A 14,450-nucleotide genomic window follows, 5' to 3' on the forward strand; every position below is an offset into this window, starting at 1 on the left:
TTCCATCAGTCAGTGAATCTAAATATGAGTCTGGGTGAATACATGGACATGAATGACTTTAATCTGCACATCCTTAAAGAGGGAAACTGGGATTATGCACATTTCTTTTACTTATCATATTAATATTATTATCTGATACATATTGTACACAATTGTGTTGTAATTGCATTTTAAGTGCTTTAATATGTACATATATTTGTAGCTATATGTGTATATTTAGAGCTTCAGTCCTACTTTTATACTTGCATGGGAAAACTACAACCACACAGTTTCCTCTGGGATGAATAAAATATTCTGAATCTGAATTCCTTACATTTACACGTCTCCAGGTCCTTTTAAAGTCACTTATCTGTCATCCTATCAAAGATGTATCCTCCTTTCTTTACAGTATATTACAGTTTTACAGTTAATTTTTCTCTAAATTATAGGGTTTTTGTGTGACCCAGTTCATGTCTCATTTTTAGTTATATTTGATGATGGTTACCATGGAGACCACTCACCATCGCCTCTCCGCTGCCGGTACCTCGGCCTCTCTTTTGTCTCTGCGCCGCCGGCTTTGTTGTTGTTGTGACACAGAGACTCATCCTCCGTCAGCTCCTCACTGTGCCCCCCCTCCGACGTGGGCGAGGCCGGGGCTGAAGCCACGTCGGCCTCCACCCTCCCTGAACAGTTCCCCATGTTCTCACTGTTCTTCTCCACACACTGTGCTCCTCCTCCAGCTGTGCACGGTGAGGCATTTCCCTCTTTGTCCACGGTGTCATCCCGACCTCTGGGCCCTCCATGATATGTGGGGCTGGAGGGGTTGGAGGGGCTGCAGCTTCCCAGGGAGCCGAGGATGGAGCTGGGGCTGGAGTGCAGGGACAGAGAGGGGGTGTCTGGTTCTCTGATTGTGGTGCATGGCGCCCCGTAAGGTTCCTGAATAAATCCAACGAACATCACCCCCTGGTCGGCTGCGTCCTGGATCTGCTATTGTGAGAATAATAAGATACAATAAAAGGACTGAATAATAAATATCCCATAAATACAGACACAAAGGCTACTGCAGCTATGTGAAATCATCTTCAAAATAATTGCAGAAAACATTAGAAAAGACTGAATTGTGTTCAGCTACTAAAAATGTTTTTCTTCATCATCATCATCATCATCATAGAGTACGTTGACATTAACCAAGAAAGGCAAACAAAAAAATAAAATCAATGCCAATTTAAACTTTCACTGTATAAGATTTGTGATTGTGTTGTTTTGGAGTTGCTTGTTGGCTAATTCCATTAATAATTCCATTTCTGAGGCTACGTTTACACGTAGTCGGGTATCTGGCAAAACGAAGATTTTTCTCTGCATTTGCGCTTATCGTTTATACAATGATGGCCACGCCCACTGAAAAGGATAGTTTCTAAAAACTCCAGCTAAAGTGCAAATCTCTGTTTTAGCGTTTGCGTGTAAACAGAGGGAAAAGGAGATCTTGGACAGACGTCACAGTTTTTGACAGAAATACATTTGCATCACATTTGCGACTAATCGAAGTAACGTTTTGTTGTGATTCTTTTCAGGATTCTGATTAGTTAGTGGTACTTGATGGTCTCACCACACTGCCATCTACAGGCTTGGTATCCTCTTGACAGTGTAGATACAGTATATGGGGCAGTGTAAACAGATTTTTCTGAAAACGGTCATGTGTGCACATGTGGGAAATATCCGTTATCCAAAATACCCTGCTGCGTGCAAATGTAGCCTGAGCCTCTATCTGTTTCTATAGTGCTTTCTACACTGAACAATCAGATTGGTCTTTCCATGAAAATCTTAAACATTCCTAAATACTGTGAGTCTGGGGGCTTTGAACAGACTTATACAGCATCTTCATTGTTATGGACTCTGTTGAGTCTTTTAAAAAAAACATCTTAATACATTTCTGTTCAAGCAGGATTTTAAATCCAAACTGACTCAGGGCTGATACAACTGACTGCATTTAATGTATTTATTGTATTTTAAATTGTATTGTATTTTAATCGTATTCCGTACTGTGAAGCACTTTGTGACTCCCTGTCTGTTAAAATTGCTCTATAAATAAAATTTACTTACTTGTATTGGATTGGCTGACAGTGAAAATATTCTAAATATACTGTACACTGAAATTAAACTAAACTAATCCTTGGGCTTTTTTTTTTTTTTTTTTAGGTTTTTGTGCAGTATGGCAGTACAATGCTCAGAGGTAGTCTTGTTATAAATAACACACAGACAATAAGTCAGTGTTTTTCATCCTTGGGGTTGGGACCCCAGGTGAGGCCGCCTGGAATTCAAATGGGGTCACCTGAAGTTTCTAGCAATTGATAAAAAAACAAACAAACAAACAAAAAAACATACTAATAAAAAATATATGGTGAATTGAGAGAGACAGTCACAATGCATAAAAGACATGACAAACTGAAGCTGAAACTGAAGCACTGTGGTGCTGTTTATCTTTCAAATGTTTTTTGTCGCCAGTTTCAGATGCTGCAGCTCTTTCATAATTCATAGTTTGAGTTATTGTTTGTTCAGTATTAATTGTCAGCCTTGTAAATACAAGCTGGGTTGACTGAAATTCTCACTTTGTGCAATAATCTACACCTGGCTTTTCTGCCTACATCCATAATATTATACATTATACAGCCTAAATTTCGTCTAAAATTAACATTTATTTGCAACATAGTATAGCAAACTATTACATGATCAAAAACACATTAATTTTAGCAACAAAAAAAATCTCCGTTTTGAATGTCTGGAGTCACCAGAAGTATGTGCTGTTAAAATGAGGTTGGGAACCACTGCTCTAAGTACATCAGGCATCATGTACATTTAGCACTGTGTTTTGCAAAATGACAAAAAGATAAACTTGAAATTCAAAATATCAAGCACATTAGGAGAAGCACAAGCAAAATTTCTTTCCCAAGTGATTTCAAAGTAAAATCAAACTTTCTGAATGAGTTTCAGATCAATTATCTTGATACAGAATTGTTTTTCTATAGCTGAGTTGAGTGATTTTGCTGTTTTTTTGGTTTGGTTTTGTTTTCTTCTCCCCTTTTCCCTCCCCATTCCTTCCCAGTTGCCTGTGCAATCACACAGCAGTTGATTAGATTGGAACGGTCACAACCCTTGTTAGGCCCGGGCTGCATCCCAATTCCACTGCACCCTTTTGTCTGTCTTATTGTTGTCTGGCATTTATGTCAATATTGGGATTTTGCCACAGAGTGAGATTGAAACATTAGCTGTCAGAGAATGTTAATGATGCCATTCTCCATTTGTGCCACCTCACCCCTGCAACCTCCGCTACCCAACCCCCTCCAAATAAAATAAAATAATAATAATAATAAAAAAAAAAAAACACCCACCCGTCTCTATCTTGAGCCATGGAGAAGGAAGCGAATAAAAATCAAATCAAATCGCAGGTTATTCACTATGAAATTAAATTGGAAAACAGTTGCATTGTTTCCAGCCATATTGTTTAATATCAGTGAACGCTCTCTGGGTGAATCCACATCATAATTCCCACACCAATATGTTGAAATGGAATTGCTGAGATAAAAGGGAGCAACTGTTGTATCTCATTTAATGGTAATGCAGGCAGTCAGTGAGAAAGATGAATGGTTTTGACTGTTTAATGTTGGTGCACTTGATAGGATGGGTAGATTCACACACTGGGTTGTAATAATTGAATTTATTTTTAGTACCATTATTGTCATTATCATTTTATTAAATCACTTGTTTGACAAAGTACAGCCATTGAGATTTGTGGGATTTTTTTTTTTTATGCAGGACCATCTTGCAGACAGACTTCCATCATGACAAACATCAAGATCACAGATTGCACATTTTAGACGGTAAGTGTAATAATGTAAGCAGTCCAGAGTAGAACCACATTACAGTTCATTTTCATGCTTTCTTCATACATACATCATAAATATGGGATGCTGGAACCAGTTTTCTATTAATAAAACCATCTAGAAACATTATTTGGAAATAGCAAACAATTTGAAGGTGTTATTTTAGGGATTGTAAATATCTTCTGCTCATGGTGAAGCATATTCTGAAATTTTAAGTACAAAAGTAAAGGTATAATGCATAATAACTAAAACGTAGATTTTTTTCTGTAGAAATATTCAGTCAGTCCCTTTTTCCAGGAGTCGGCATTCACTTTACTCTGACCCTCATATATGTATTCTGATGCTTCGTCTGTTAATTATTATTCCATTAATAAGAGTTTAGAGCTAATATATAGAAGGCCCTGCACTTCTTTTTATTGAATAATTTTTCCCTGAGACACTTGTAAACTGTAGATTCATTGATTTTGCTGGGTAGTTTAATCATACTTACTGGTTCCTAATTACCCAGTTTGTTAGAATAACATAGACACTTTACTTAAAGTTAGGGTAGGCGATGTTTTCCTGGAGCTTTTTTTTTTTTTACTATATTGCTTAAAATCCCCTTCACACCCTGATTACAACCAATTAAATAAATGCTCTAACACAAAAATAAAAATTTTAGTCACTTGTGGAAAGGACAGGACTGATAAAACACCATCCAATCATTTTAACCGGCCCATTGAAATGATTGAATGGTGATATGTCTATCAAACTCAACTGACATTTGTCCCTCCCCTCTCTTTGAGCACAAATCAATCGAATTGATGCTGTACAGCGCTCGTGAGCATTCTGGAACGAGCATTGCACGTTCTCGTATTCTGGAAGTGTGGTTTTGGGGTTTGGACTTTTGAATTGTGTATTTTCAAAACGTACCTTGCTGTTTTTCAACCATTTTCAACCGTTTTTCCAGGATCTCCTACCCTACCTTTAATGTTTGCATTAATTCAGTATTGCATCGTATGGTCTGCCAGATAAACCTGCTCATTATTGTATTTACACATTACAAAGACATTACTGTTATCACACACAAGTCCTACATTTTAATATTTAGCAGAACTTATTACATTTGTTAGATTTTTAACATTTCAAAGGTTATTGTTAAAGTTTCTAGTGTTGGGAAATTTCAACACCAGGTTTACCAGTGCTCAAGTAAAATGCCTTTCTGTTAGCGTAACTTAGCTACAGTAGCTAATGTTCGCATTAAATCAGTATTATATTAAATGGTCCGTCAGCTGAACTGCTAATAATTTACTTACACATTACACAAACATGACATTACTATTATCAATGCAAATATTATGTTGTGTGTCTAGTTTATTTGGTGCAATATCAGTGGAGTTTACTGGTAAAATACCTGCCTGTTAGCTTAGCTTAGCTTTATTTCCTAATGTTAACATTCATTTGGCATTTCAAGATAAGATAAGATAAGATAAGATACGACACGATATGATACAATACGATACGAGAAGAAAAGAGAAGAGATGACACGACACGATACTATAAGATACGATAAGATAATATACAATAAGATAAGATACGACACAATACGATACAATACTATAAGATAAGATACGTTACAATACTATAAGATAAGATACGATAAATTATGATAAGATATAACTTTATTGACCCCACTGTGGGTAAATTGCAGTGTATACAGCAGAAAATGCACAAAACAAAGTGTAAAAAGGCAGAAAGACTCAAGAGTGAGAGGAAATAAAAAAGATTTAAGAGATATAAAATTTAAATTACTTTTTCTTTGCACAGGCCTATATACATACTGTTTACAAATCTGCAATATAATTTGATATAATATGAATAATAATATTTTGTTAGATTAGACTATATTTGATATTTTATTGATCCATGACAGATAATTATCCTCTTACACATTCAAGAAATAAGCATGAACCCAGAATGACAACACAAAAGGTATTAATGTAAAAAAAGCATCTCATATACAATAGAAGATACAATAATCTGCATTTTCAGTGGGTTAGTGGTGATGTTGGACAGTTCGGGTCATTTCTGCCTCCAGTAGGTGACGTCACCGTGGCTACGTCCACTTCTATTATACTTTCATCAGCAGTGTTGAAATTACTGCCATCATCCCATACTACTTCAAAACATCATCGAACAGAAGAGCTCTTTTAGTTATTATTTTTGACTGAGACGCATAACAGCGAAAAATTAAATAATGTGCATTTAATTGCTGAATTATGAAAACCATCACAGGATTAATTCATAATGAAAACAGTTTTTGTTTGCAGACTCTTCCATCTTCATACCAGACTCCATATTTGGGGATTAGGACTAAATTACTCATTTTCCTAGAAGCTGGCTGAAAGTTTTATGTAATGTTGTGATAATTTCCCTGAGGCCAAGGTGGACAACTGAATTTTCTCTTTTGTCTGGCTCTTCATACTGGGGGTTTTGTGTAATCCTTAAAGTAAATAATGTCATTCTTTTGCTTTTTGTGTTAAATAATCCCTTGTATCTTTCCCTAACTCCAACCAAATGTTGCTGTGTTTCTTACAAAACATAACAAATGTGATTTAGTTCTATATATATGCCGATGTAATTTCTGGGAGATGAGGATGACAGATTCTGTTCACATCTAAAATTCAATCAGACCACCTGCAGACATGGCCTGGCTCAGATGAGTGCATTTCGATGGCATATTGTTCTGCATTCATTCATACCATGACTAACCCTCTTTTCTTTTCCCTGTCAGACACTGAGATCCAGACAACAGTGGACATGGGTTCACCCTCAGAATGAACACATGCTCAGTATTCATTAAAACTTGTCAATCTAAATGAACGGACAAGTTTCAACGGTTCTGAAGGACCCGACTCTGGTCGAGAAAATGAGGTTTTGAGGTCAAAAGAAAAACTTTTTCACCGCATTGTTTCTCTTCATTAACCAAAATAATGCCAAACACAAACCTGATGAAAAATATTCAGGAAGCAGCTTCCCTTTTCTGCCACTAGAATATCAACAGCCTGCAGTGAAAACCCATTTCAATTTTGACTTGAAACCACATTTCCTATTTCCCACGTAAGTTATTAAAGTGGCATCGAGAGGAGGAGGTGTCTGAAGGTCAAGATGAAAACCCCAGAGAGAGATGGGGGGGTGGGGTGGGGGGGGTGGAAGGAAGGGAGGCAGAGATGGAGATGGTGAGAGTTAGAAACAAGAGACAATGAGTGACACAGAGGGAGAAAAAAAATCAATGAAGAATGAGAAAATCAGAAACAAACTGAGAGGAAGCCTGAAGGGGATGGACGTTCCTGCTCCGTCCTCCACCACTCATCCATGTCCACTTCCTTTATAATAGAGTTCTATAGCTGGGCCCCCTCCTCATCCAGCAGCAGGCCTGTAGCGACTCACTAGATTAAAATGATAAGCAACAGTAATGAGGTCCTACAGGACTGCAGCTGCATGACTAATAGAAGGGCAAAATGTGCGGAAAGGTTCAGGAGAGAGGCTTCAAAGGCCACCGGAACGTTCCGTAATATACAGATTAAGCAGAGGTTGAATGATGATGACGAAGCATAAGCAGCACACAGGAGAGGACGAGGAGGAGGAGGGAGGGGGGAGGGTCATATATTTCTTCTGAAGTACCATTTGAAACCAGCTCTCTGCAGTGGTGCATTCATAACACTGACATATGTTACAGAAACAATTAATTACTGCTTCACTGAATGAGAGTTGGACTCTGTAGCTGCTGTTTGGAAAAGAAAAACCTACTGAGCAAAATGACACCAACCTGGAAGAATCTACGTTCACTTCTGTTTGGATTTTGACCCCCGGTTATACATAATACTCATCCAAGACTCAAGAAAGAAGAGAACAGAAACATCTTGAAATGTTTTTACCCTTTTTTGAAATGGGAGAGTTGGTGCAGTGCAATAATTGCGGAAGGACAATATACACTTGGCTTCTTCCTACTCCTTTTTTGACATAAAGTACTGTTAAAGAGCCACGATGAAATAGTTGTACATTGGGTGACATTTGTTTTTCTTTTTTGGTTGGCTGATTTCCTTCAATATATTGGAGTGTCCTGTTTAAACTGGTAATTTCTTTTGCCAACTTATGCTCAAAATAAAGTCTTTCTATCTATCTATCTATCTATCTATCTATCTATCTATCTATCTATCTATCTATCTATCTATCTATCTATCTATCTATCTATCTATTAGGGGTGTAACAGTACAGAAAATTTTGGTTCGGTATGTTTTTGGTACAGGGTTCTTCGGTTCGATATATTTTCGATACATTTTCAGTACAGTGAAGGAGAAAAACTTTATTGAAGTAAAAATGCAACATATTCTGAACAATGAAGTGTCACTCTACAGCTGAAGTTTTTATACAACTGTGTGGGCCTTAAATGCATTATGAAATTTGTAGTGTTACCACAAATATAACTGATTGTCATGAAACAATGCCGGCACACTGCTCTTGTTTTGTCCACTTGTCTCTCTCCATTGACATAACCGACAGGGAATCTGAAATGCTCCCAAATCAGAGACCTTAGAGAAGACAGAGGATCTTCCAACTCTGGCTTTGGACCTGTGACGCTGCTCTGAGCTGCCATACTGGTTCACCTTCAGCATGTGGATGGTGCGTGGACCGCTTAGATGTCTGTCTAGGATATCAAATATTGCACATGGGTTCAGCTTTCGTCCACCCTGCCCATACTGTGTGTGTTCTGCTTCAAGGTTTGTGTGAAAACTTATGGCGAGTGTTTGCGTTCTACATGTATTAGTTTGGTACACCTCTATCTATCTATCTATCTATCTATCTATCTATCTATCTAGACTGATACAAAAAACTGACAGAAAAAAACATATTCAATGGGAAACATATGAACAGCTGCAGAAATAAATGAAGCACCAACATTTACATCAGCAAAAAGCGATAGATAATCTCCCAGCGATTCATACAGATACAGTTTTAATAAGAATGGAAATCAGACAATGAACTACTTAGGAAACATTGGTTCTGACCTTTGACCCCTGTACACACAGCACTCACTGAAAGGTCAAGAAAAATAGGCTTTTATGTTCAGATTATTTCTTCCTTTATCCTTTTTGACTTTCTTTCCTCATCTCCTCAGATTTATTTTGCGAGTCTTCTGAGAGTGCTGACTAACTGTCAGACCCCAGATACACATCTACATTTACAGAATCTGCTGCACAAATCACTTTAGTTCATGACTATCTTTAGTATCTTAAGAAGGACTAATGTGATTTAAATTCAGTGCAAATTAAGATTGTGGAACACGGCTGTACGCCTCTGTTCACACGACTGGAGAAGCATTTAGCAGGGTGTTATATTGGGAAAGTTCAAGTAGAGTGTAACAGTATGGATTAAAAAGGAGATTATTTGATCAATACATGTTTAATGTGGCAGGACTCAACATTCATTTGCATAAAAAGTCTGAGTGGAATTGGCAAAAAAATAATAATAACAATGTTGAAATCATCCCATGTGAGTAGTACAAAAGTTCATCTATCAGTGAACAGAAAATGCAAGTGTGGAATGACAACAGATGCAGAACCTGAGGCAAATTAATGTAAGAACAAGAAAAAAAATATCAACATTTGGGGAATTTTTTTTCCTAGTGGATTTTTCTTCCTGTTTCTCATTTACTGTATTCTTGCTTTTCCAGATTTCTACACACAGAAAGATTATTATATTAATAACTACTATATAAAACTATTATATCATTTTGTTTATCATTGCAAAATGTAATAGTTATTTCCTGTGCGTTTGGGTCTTCCACAAACTTTGAGTGTAACGGGATAGTAATGTGAAAATGAAAAGTCTCTCTCTCTCTCTCTCTCTCTCTCTCTCTCTCTCTCTCTCTCTCTCTCTCTCTGTCTCTCCCATGGACAGTCCCAACTGTTAGATTCCAGATGGATCTAAAGTCAGAGTATCTGGAACACAAAGCCCTTAGTTCATGACTACATGTGATGTACTTTCAGTTGTGAGTGAATTAATATTACAAACCGTGGCTGCATGCCACTGCTTCAATACTGCTTAGTTCTGTTTTTCCTCCCAGCAGAATTTACAGGATTTTGCAACCGAGTCATTAAAATAAATGTTTCCATTGTACAGTTCTGCAAATCATTGATATATGTAATCTCTGAGGAGTTTCGTTTGTCATATTCTTCCCTGATGGATTAACAAAAAAAGCCACCAGACACAAAAATTTGCATCCCAACACTGCAATAAAACATGGTTAATGTCAGGAAAAGATCTTGACATAATGTAAATATTAACCCTCAAAGACCTAAACAACCGCCAGTGACCAAAACCATCTACCTGTTGATCTTCTAATCCTATCAATACATCTAAATTGGTGTAAAATGCAGTTTGTCATTTTTTCTTGGTCATCAGATATGACCCATTTGGACATTCAGAGGCTCTGAACATGGAAACACCGTCATCGTCTACAACATTGATTCACCAGTAAAACCCATGGAGTTGGATCGATGACAGTGGATTTTATTTGTGTTTAATTAAGGATATATTTTGCCTAAAAAGTCACTTTTTCTTCAGTTTCCTCCGTTGACCTTTGAATTTGCTCTAAGCTTTAATGAACATCTATATGATCAGTGAATTCAATACAGGAAAATACATAACTTATACTTCAAATGCAAAATATGGATAATAATATAATATGAATATTATAATAAATAATACATAATATTATAATAAATGGTAAAAAAAAAAATCACTTAGAAAAGATTAAATGTAGGGGAAAATGTATGTGGACGCCACAACAAAAACATCTTTGGGTCTATGCAGGTTAAGCAGCATCTGTGAGTCTTCTGTTCATCACTTTACAGCTTTTGTCTGCGTTAAACCAAGCCCACGCTGTCTTTTTGTTAACCAAGAATTTCCAGTGAAGTGTAAGAATGCTATCATTTCTGAGAGGCTTTGGTATTATTATTCTCTCTTTTTTTATTCATATGAGAAGATTGAAATATCCAGGATGCTGTAAAATAGTTACTTAACTTAAATGTTTGTTGTGTCAGAACTTTTTCATATACTTTCATATAACATTCAGAACATGGGATTCTCATTGTGTGTTTTACCTTCATGAGAAAAGGCAGCGTAAAAAGTTACAATTTTGCCATTTCTTTTAACATTTTTACATGAGGATCTTCAATACATGGTCAAATACATCTGTACAAACACACGTCCTTATTTGCATGTGTTTATAAACGCTGACTTGTAGATGGTGGTTTGTAGAGGGTGATATTTTATTGTAGTTTGGGTATTTTGGTTATATACACACACAAAAAGAGAAAGTGATTTGACAAAAACAGGGCTCATGTGTCTGGACGACTTCCACTGTGGAATCACTGTGTTTTCTGTCTTTTCAGAAGGTGCCAATTATGCCGCAGTTTTCTCTTCATTGTGACTCGTCCAACATGGTGGCGTGAGCTCCGCTGTCGTCTTCTGTTAAAAGGCTTTTAGTCTGACAGCAGCTTGTGTACAGGCTGCGTCAAGTGCTTGTTTCAGCGCTGTTCTGTGGTAAACGTTTAAACCCTGTGAAGTTCAGGCAGACTAGCAGACAGTCTGATTTCTACTGTGGATGAACAGATCAGGTTTTACTGTTCTTAGGATGCTCAGATGACTTAGCAACAGCAGCCTTTAAATAATTCTGTTTGTTCGTAGGACAGTGATGCCTAACTTTAACTGCACCTTGGTAAACTTCACAGGATTTTATCCGAGTGGCTATTGTCACAGTACTGTGGGACTAACGTTCTCATTTGTCTGTTACCACAGAGCCAATCAGTGCCCTGGTTCTATCCTGTGCAGAGTGGTAACCTGTCACCCTGCTGCCACAGTACTGTGACAATAAACATTGCACATGCCATGGGCCTATCCGGTCACAGGAAAAGGATAGAGACCAGTTACCGATGAAAATGCTCCTGGCATTTTTCTTTTGAGGATTCTAAATGTTTTACATCCATACACATATCATTTCAGGAAATATCTGCATCCAGGTATAAACGAGAAAACTGGGTTAAAACGGTGTAATACGTATGTCACACCTATATGTATCGCTGTACACAAACACAGACAGAGCAGCTGGATACACTAAAAGCACAGAAGAATACAGTGAGCATGTGCATGAGGTTATGTCTGGGGTTTTCTTCTTCTGGTCACCTGGTACTATGGCATCATCCTTTCCCAAAAGTGTTCTTTTGCTCCGTACGGCAATGCGAGGGCCGTGTTGTGAGATTTTTCTGCTCTGTGACATGTTCTCCACAATTACCATTTCAGGGCACTGACCAGTGACACGACCAGTGTCATGTGGACAAAAGGCTGAAACCATATTAAACTTTTGCAGGTTGACATAATTTGGTCGTGCTGTGTACAGGGTGTATACTCCATATATGACCACAGTACTGTGGCAACAAGAGGACAATGAGTTCATGGAACAGTATCCATGACTGGCTCTGTGGCAACGACATTTCATTACTTCTTATTGTCACAGTCCAAATACTGACATCTGATTGGCTCTGTGGCAGTAGACAAACCAATATTTTGTGCCACATTACTGTGGCAGTAGCCAAATTTTATTGCACAGTGAATGATGCGTTTTAGATTCATCCAAATGTTTATCGAATCCATAGATCTCAATTTTTGTCATTTTTTCCTTTGCATCCATTCAGAGCCTCGTCTTCTACCAATAACATTCAGCTTATGTAAAAGGATAAATCTGTCCAAATCAGGTTTATTTACATGAAATGCAAATGTATGTGATTTGTGTGAAATGAAGAACAGAGTATCTGCTAAATAAATATTCTACTATATACATGTCAACTGCTCCTCTCACTCACTTTTCATTTATAATACTTGACAATTCCAACTGCACTCGTTACTGAACAGAACACTGATATCTTCTGCACATTTTTTATTGATATTGGATTGGTGTAATTTATGGTTATTGTTGGTCATGTTGAGTAGTGAGTGAAGGTATGGAGGGGTTTTACCAATGATGGTTTTATAAATGAACTCATTCCAGTGGAAAAACAGACTGATGGACGTTTGACCACAGATCTGAATAGATTACGAAGATGAGTGTTGAAAGGGAACAAAATGGACTCCAGTATGACATATGACATCTGGTTTACTCAGAAGATACTATGATGCTGTTTCTAACACTTTTGGTCGTTAGAGCTGAAACAATTAATTGAATAATTGTCATTACTGTTGTGATTTATATATAGATTTTTTAATATATCCTTTTACTTTTATACTTTTTGTGGTTGTTGTTTCAGCTGGTTCTGGAATAAAGGACAAGTTGTTTGTCATTTTCATACGTGCCTTTTTCACATTTGTACAACTTTTTTGCTTATTCAAATAGTAATTTAATCAAATTAAAAAAAAAAAAAAAGATCGATTAATCAATTACAAAAATAGCTGCAGCTCTAATAGTCTTAACGGCAAAAGATGTTAATAAGCATGTCTACAAGGTCTTTGTTACCTATTGTCCAACACTGATCACAATGAATTTAAAGCAGCGTATGACTTCCATCACTAATTTTTCTTCAAATGTGTAAAACCCCAGTGATAACCGAATTATCACTGATCCATTAGTCTTTTCATGCTTATGAACCTAAATCATTTCCCTCATGGTGAACCATTCTGAAGATGACTCCATCACAAACAGTCCATTTGTTTACATAACAAACTGATATGTCACTTGGGCCTTTTTGGAAAGTTTGTCGCATTGTGGGAATGGGAATTCCATGGAGTCGCAACAGCAACAAACATGGAAATAACAAGCGATGACACTGTGTCTGCTACTGGGTCAAAAGAAATGGTAGGAATGACTGTAAGTCAATTTTCATCTTATAATGTGATTGTGATAAACAATACTTAAACATCAGTTTCATGGCATTTTCAGAATATGTCGTTGTGTAGGCTGATCATACACACCTCACAGGCAGACAGGGTATGGGCGGGCCCCCACTGCTCACTCCTTACAGTACATGTATGATCAGCTCAGTGATAGTTAGGCTGTCACTCAGGTTTTACAAAATTGAAGAAAAATGTGTGATGAAAGTCATACACTGCTTTAAGCTTAAGTGTGAAACTCATCCATATTAGTTTTCCTCTGTGCATCTTTTCCTGTCGTTTACTCTCTGTCTTGACCTGATAAGGCCTGTGTGACAGTCGGTGAAGCAGTCGTACCTTTTTGACGTAACCCTGGATGAGCTCTGTAGTGGGAACCTGCTCAGCAGACAGACAGTCCTCCAGCTGCAGACGGTACGAAGGACACACCGACTGGGTCCGCTCCACCCTGGAGACAACACAGAGAGACAGACAGGTCAGACAGATAGACAGACAGACACCACAGAGAGACAGACAGGTCAGACAGATAGACAGGTCAGACACCACAAAGAGAGACAGACAGGTCAGATAGATAGACAGGTCAGACACCACAGAGAGAGACAAACAGGTCAGACAGATAGACAGGTCAGACACCATGGAGAGACAGACAGGTCAGACAGATAGACAGGTCAG

The 14,450-nt window shown here is 37.6% G+C and overlaps 1 protein-coding gene across 2 annotated transcripts in view; it reads right to left on the minus strand.

Annotated features, from left to right (window-relative positions):
• The window catches only part of rftn1b (raftlin, lipid raft linker 1b), a 272,217-nt gene that overhangs the window by 112,058 nt on the left and 145,709 nt on the right, over window positions 1–14,450 (minus strand). Inside the window, exons 4-5 of one of the 2 annotated variants that reach the window (XM_030158789.1) lie at window positions 14,118–14,226; window positions 501–963 (exon numbers count right to left, since the gene is read on the minus strand). In XM_030158789.1, coding sequence (XP_030014649.1) covers window positions 501–963; window positions 14,118–14,226 — 572 coding nt within the window. Of the gene's footprint in view, window positions 1–500; window positions 967–14,117; window positions 14,227–14,450 lie in introns of both variants that reach the window. The other variant, XM_030158788.1, reaches the window with a different exon arrangement.

This window comes from Sphaeramia orbicularis, chromosome 16 (assembly GCF_902148855.1).
Source record: "Sphaeramia orbicularis chromosome 16, fSphaOr1.1, whole genome shotgun sequence".
Taxonomy (NCBI): domain Eukaryota; kingdom Metazoa; phylum Chordata; class Actinopteri; order Kurtiformes; family Apogonidae; genus Sphaeramia; species Sphaeramia orbicularis.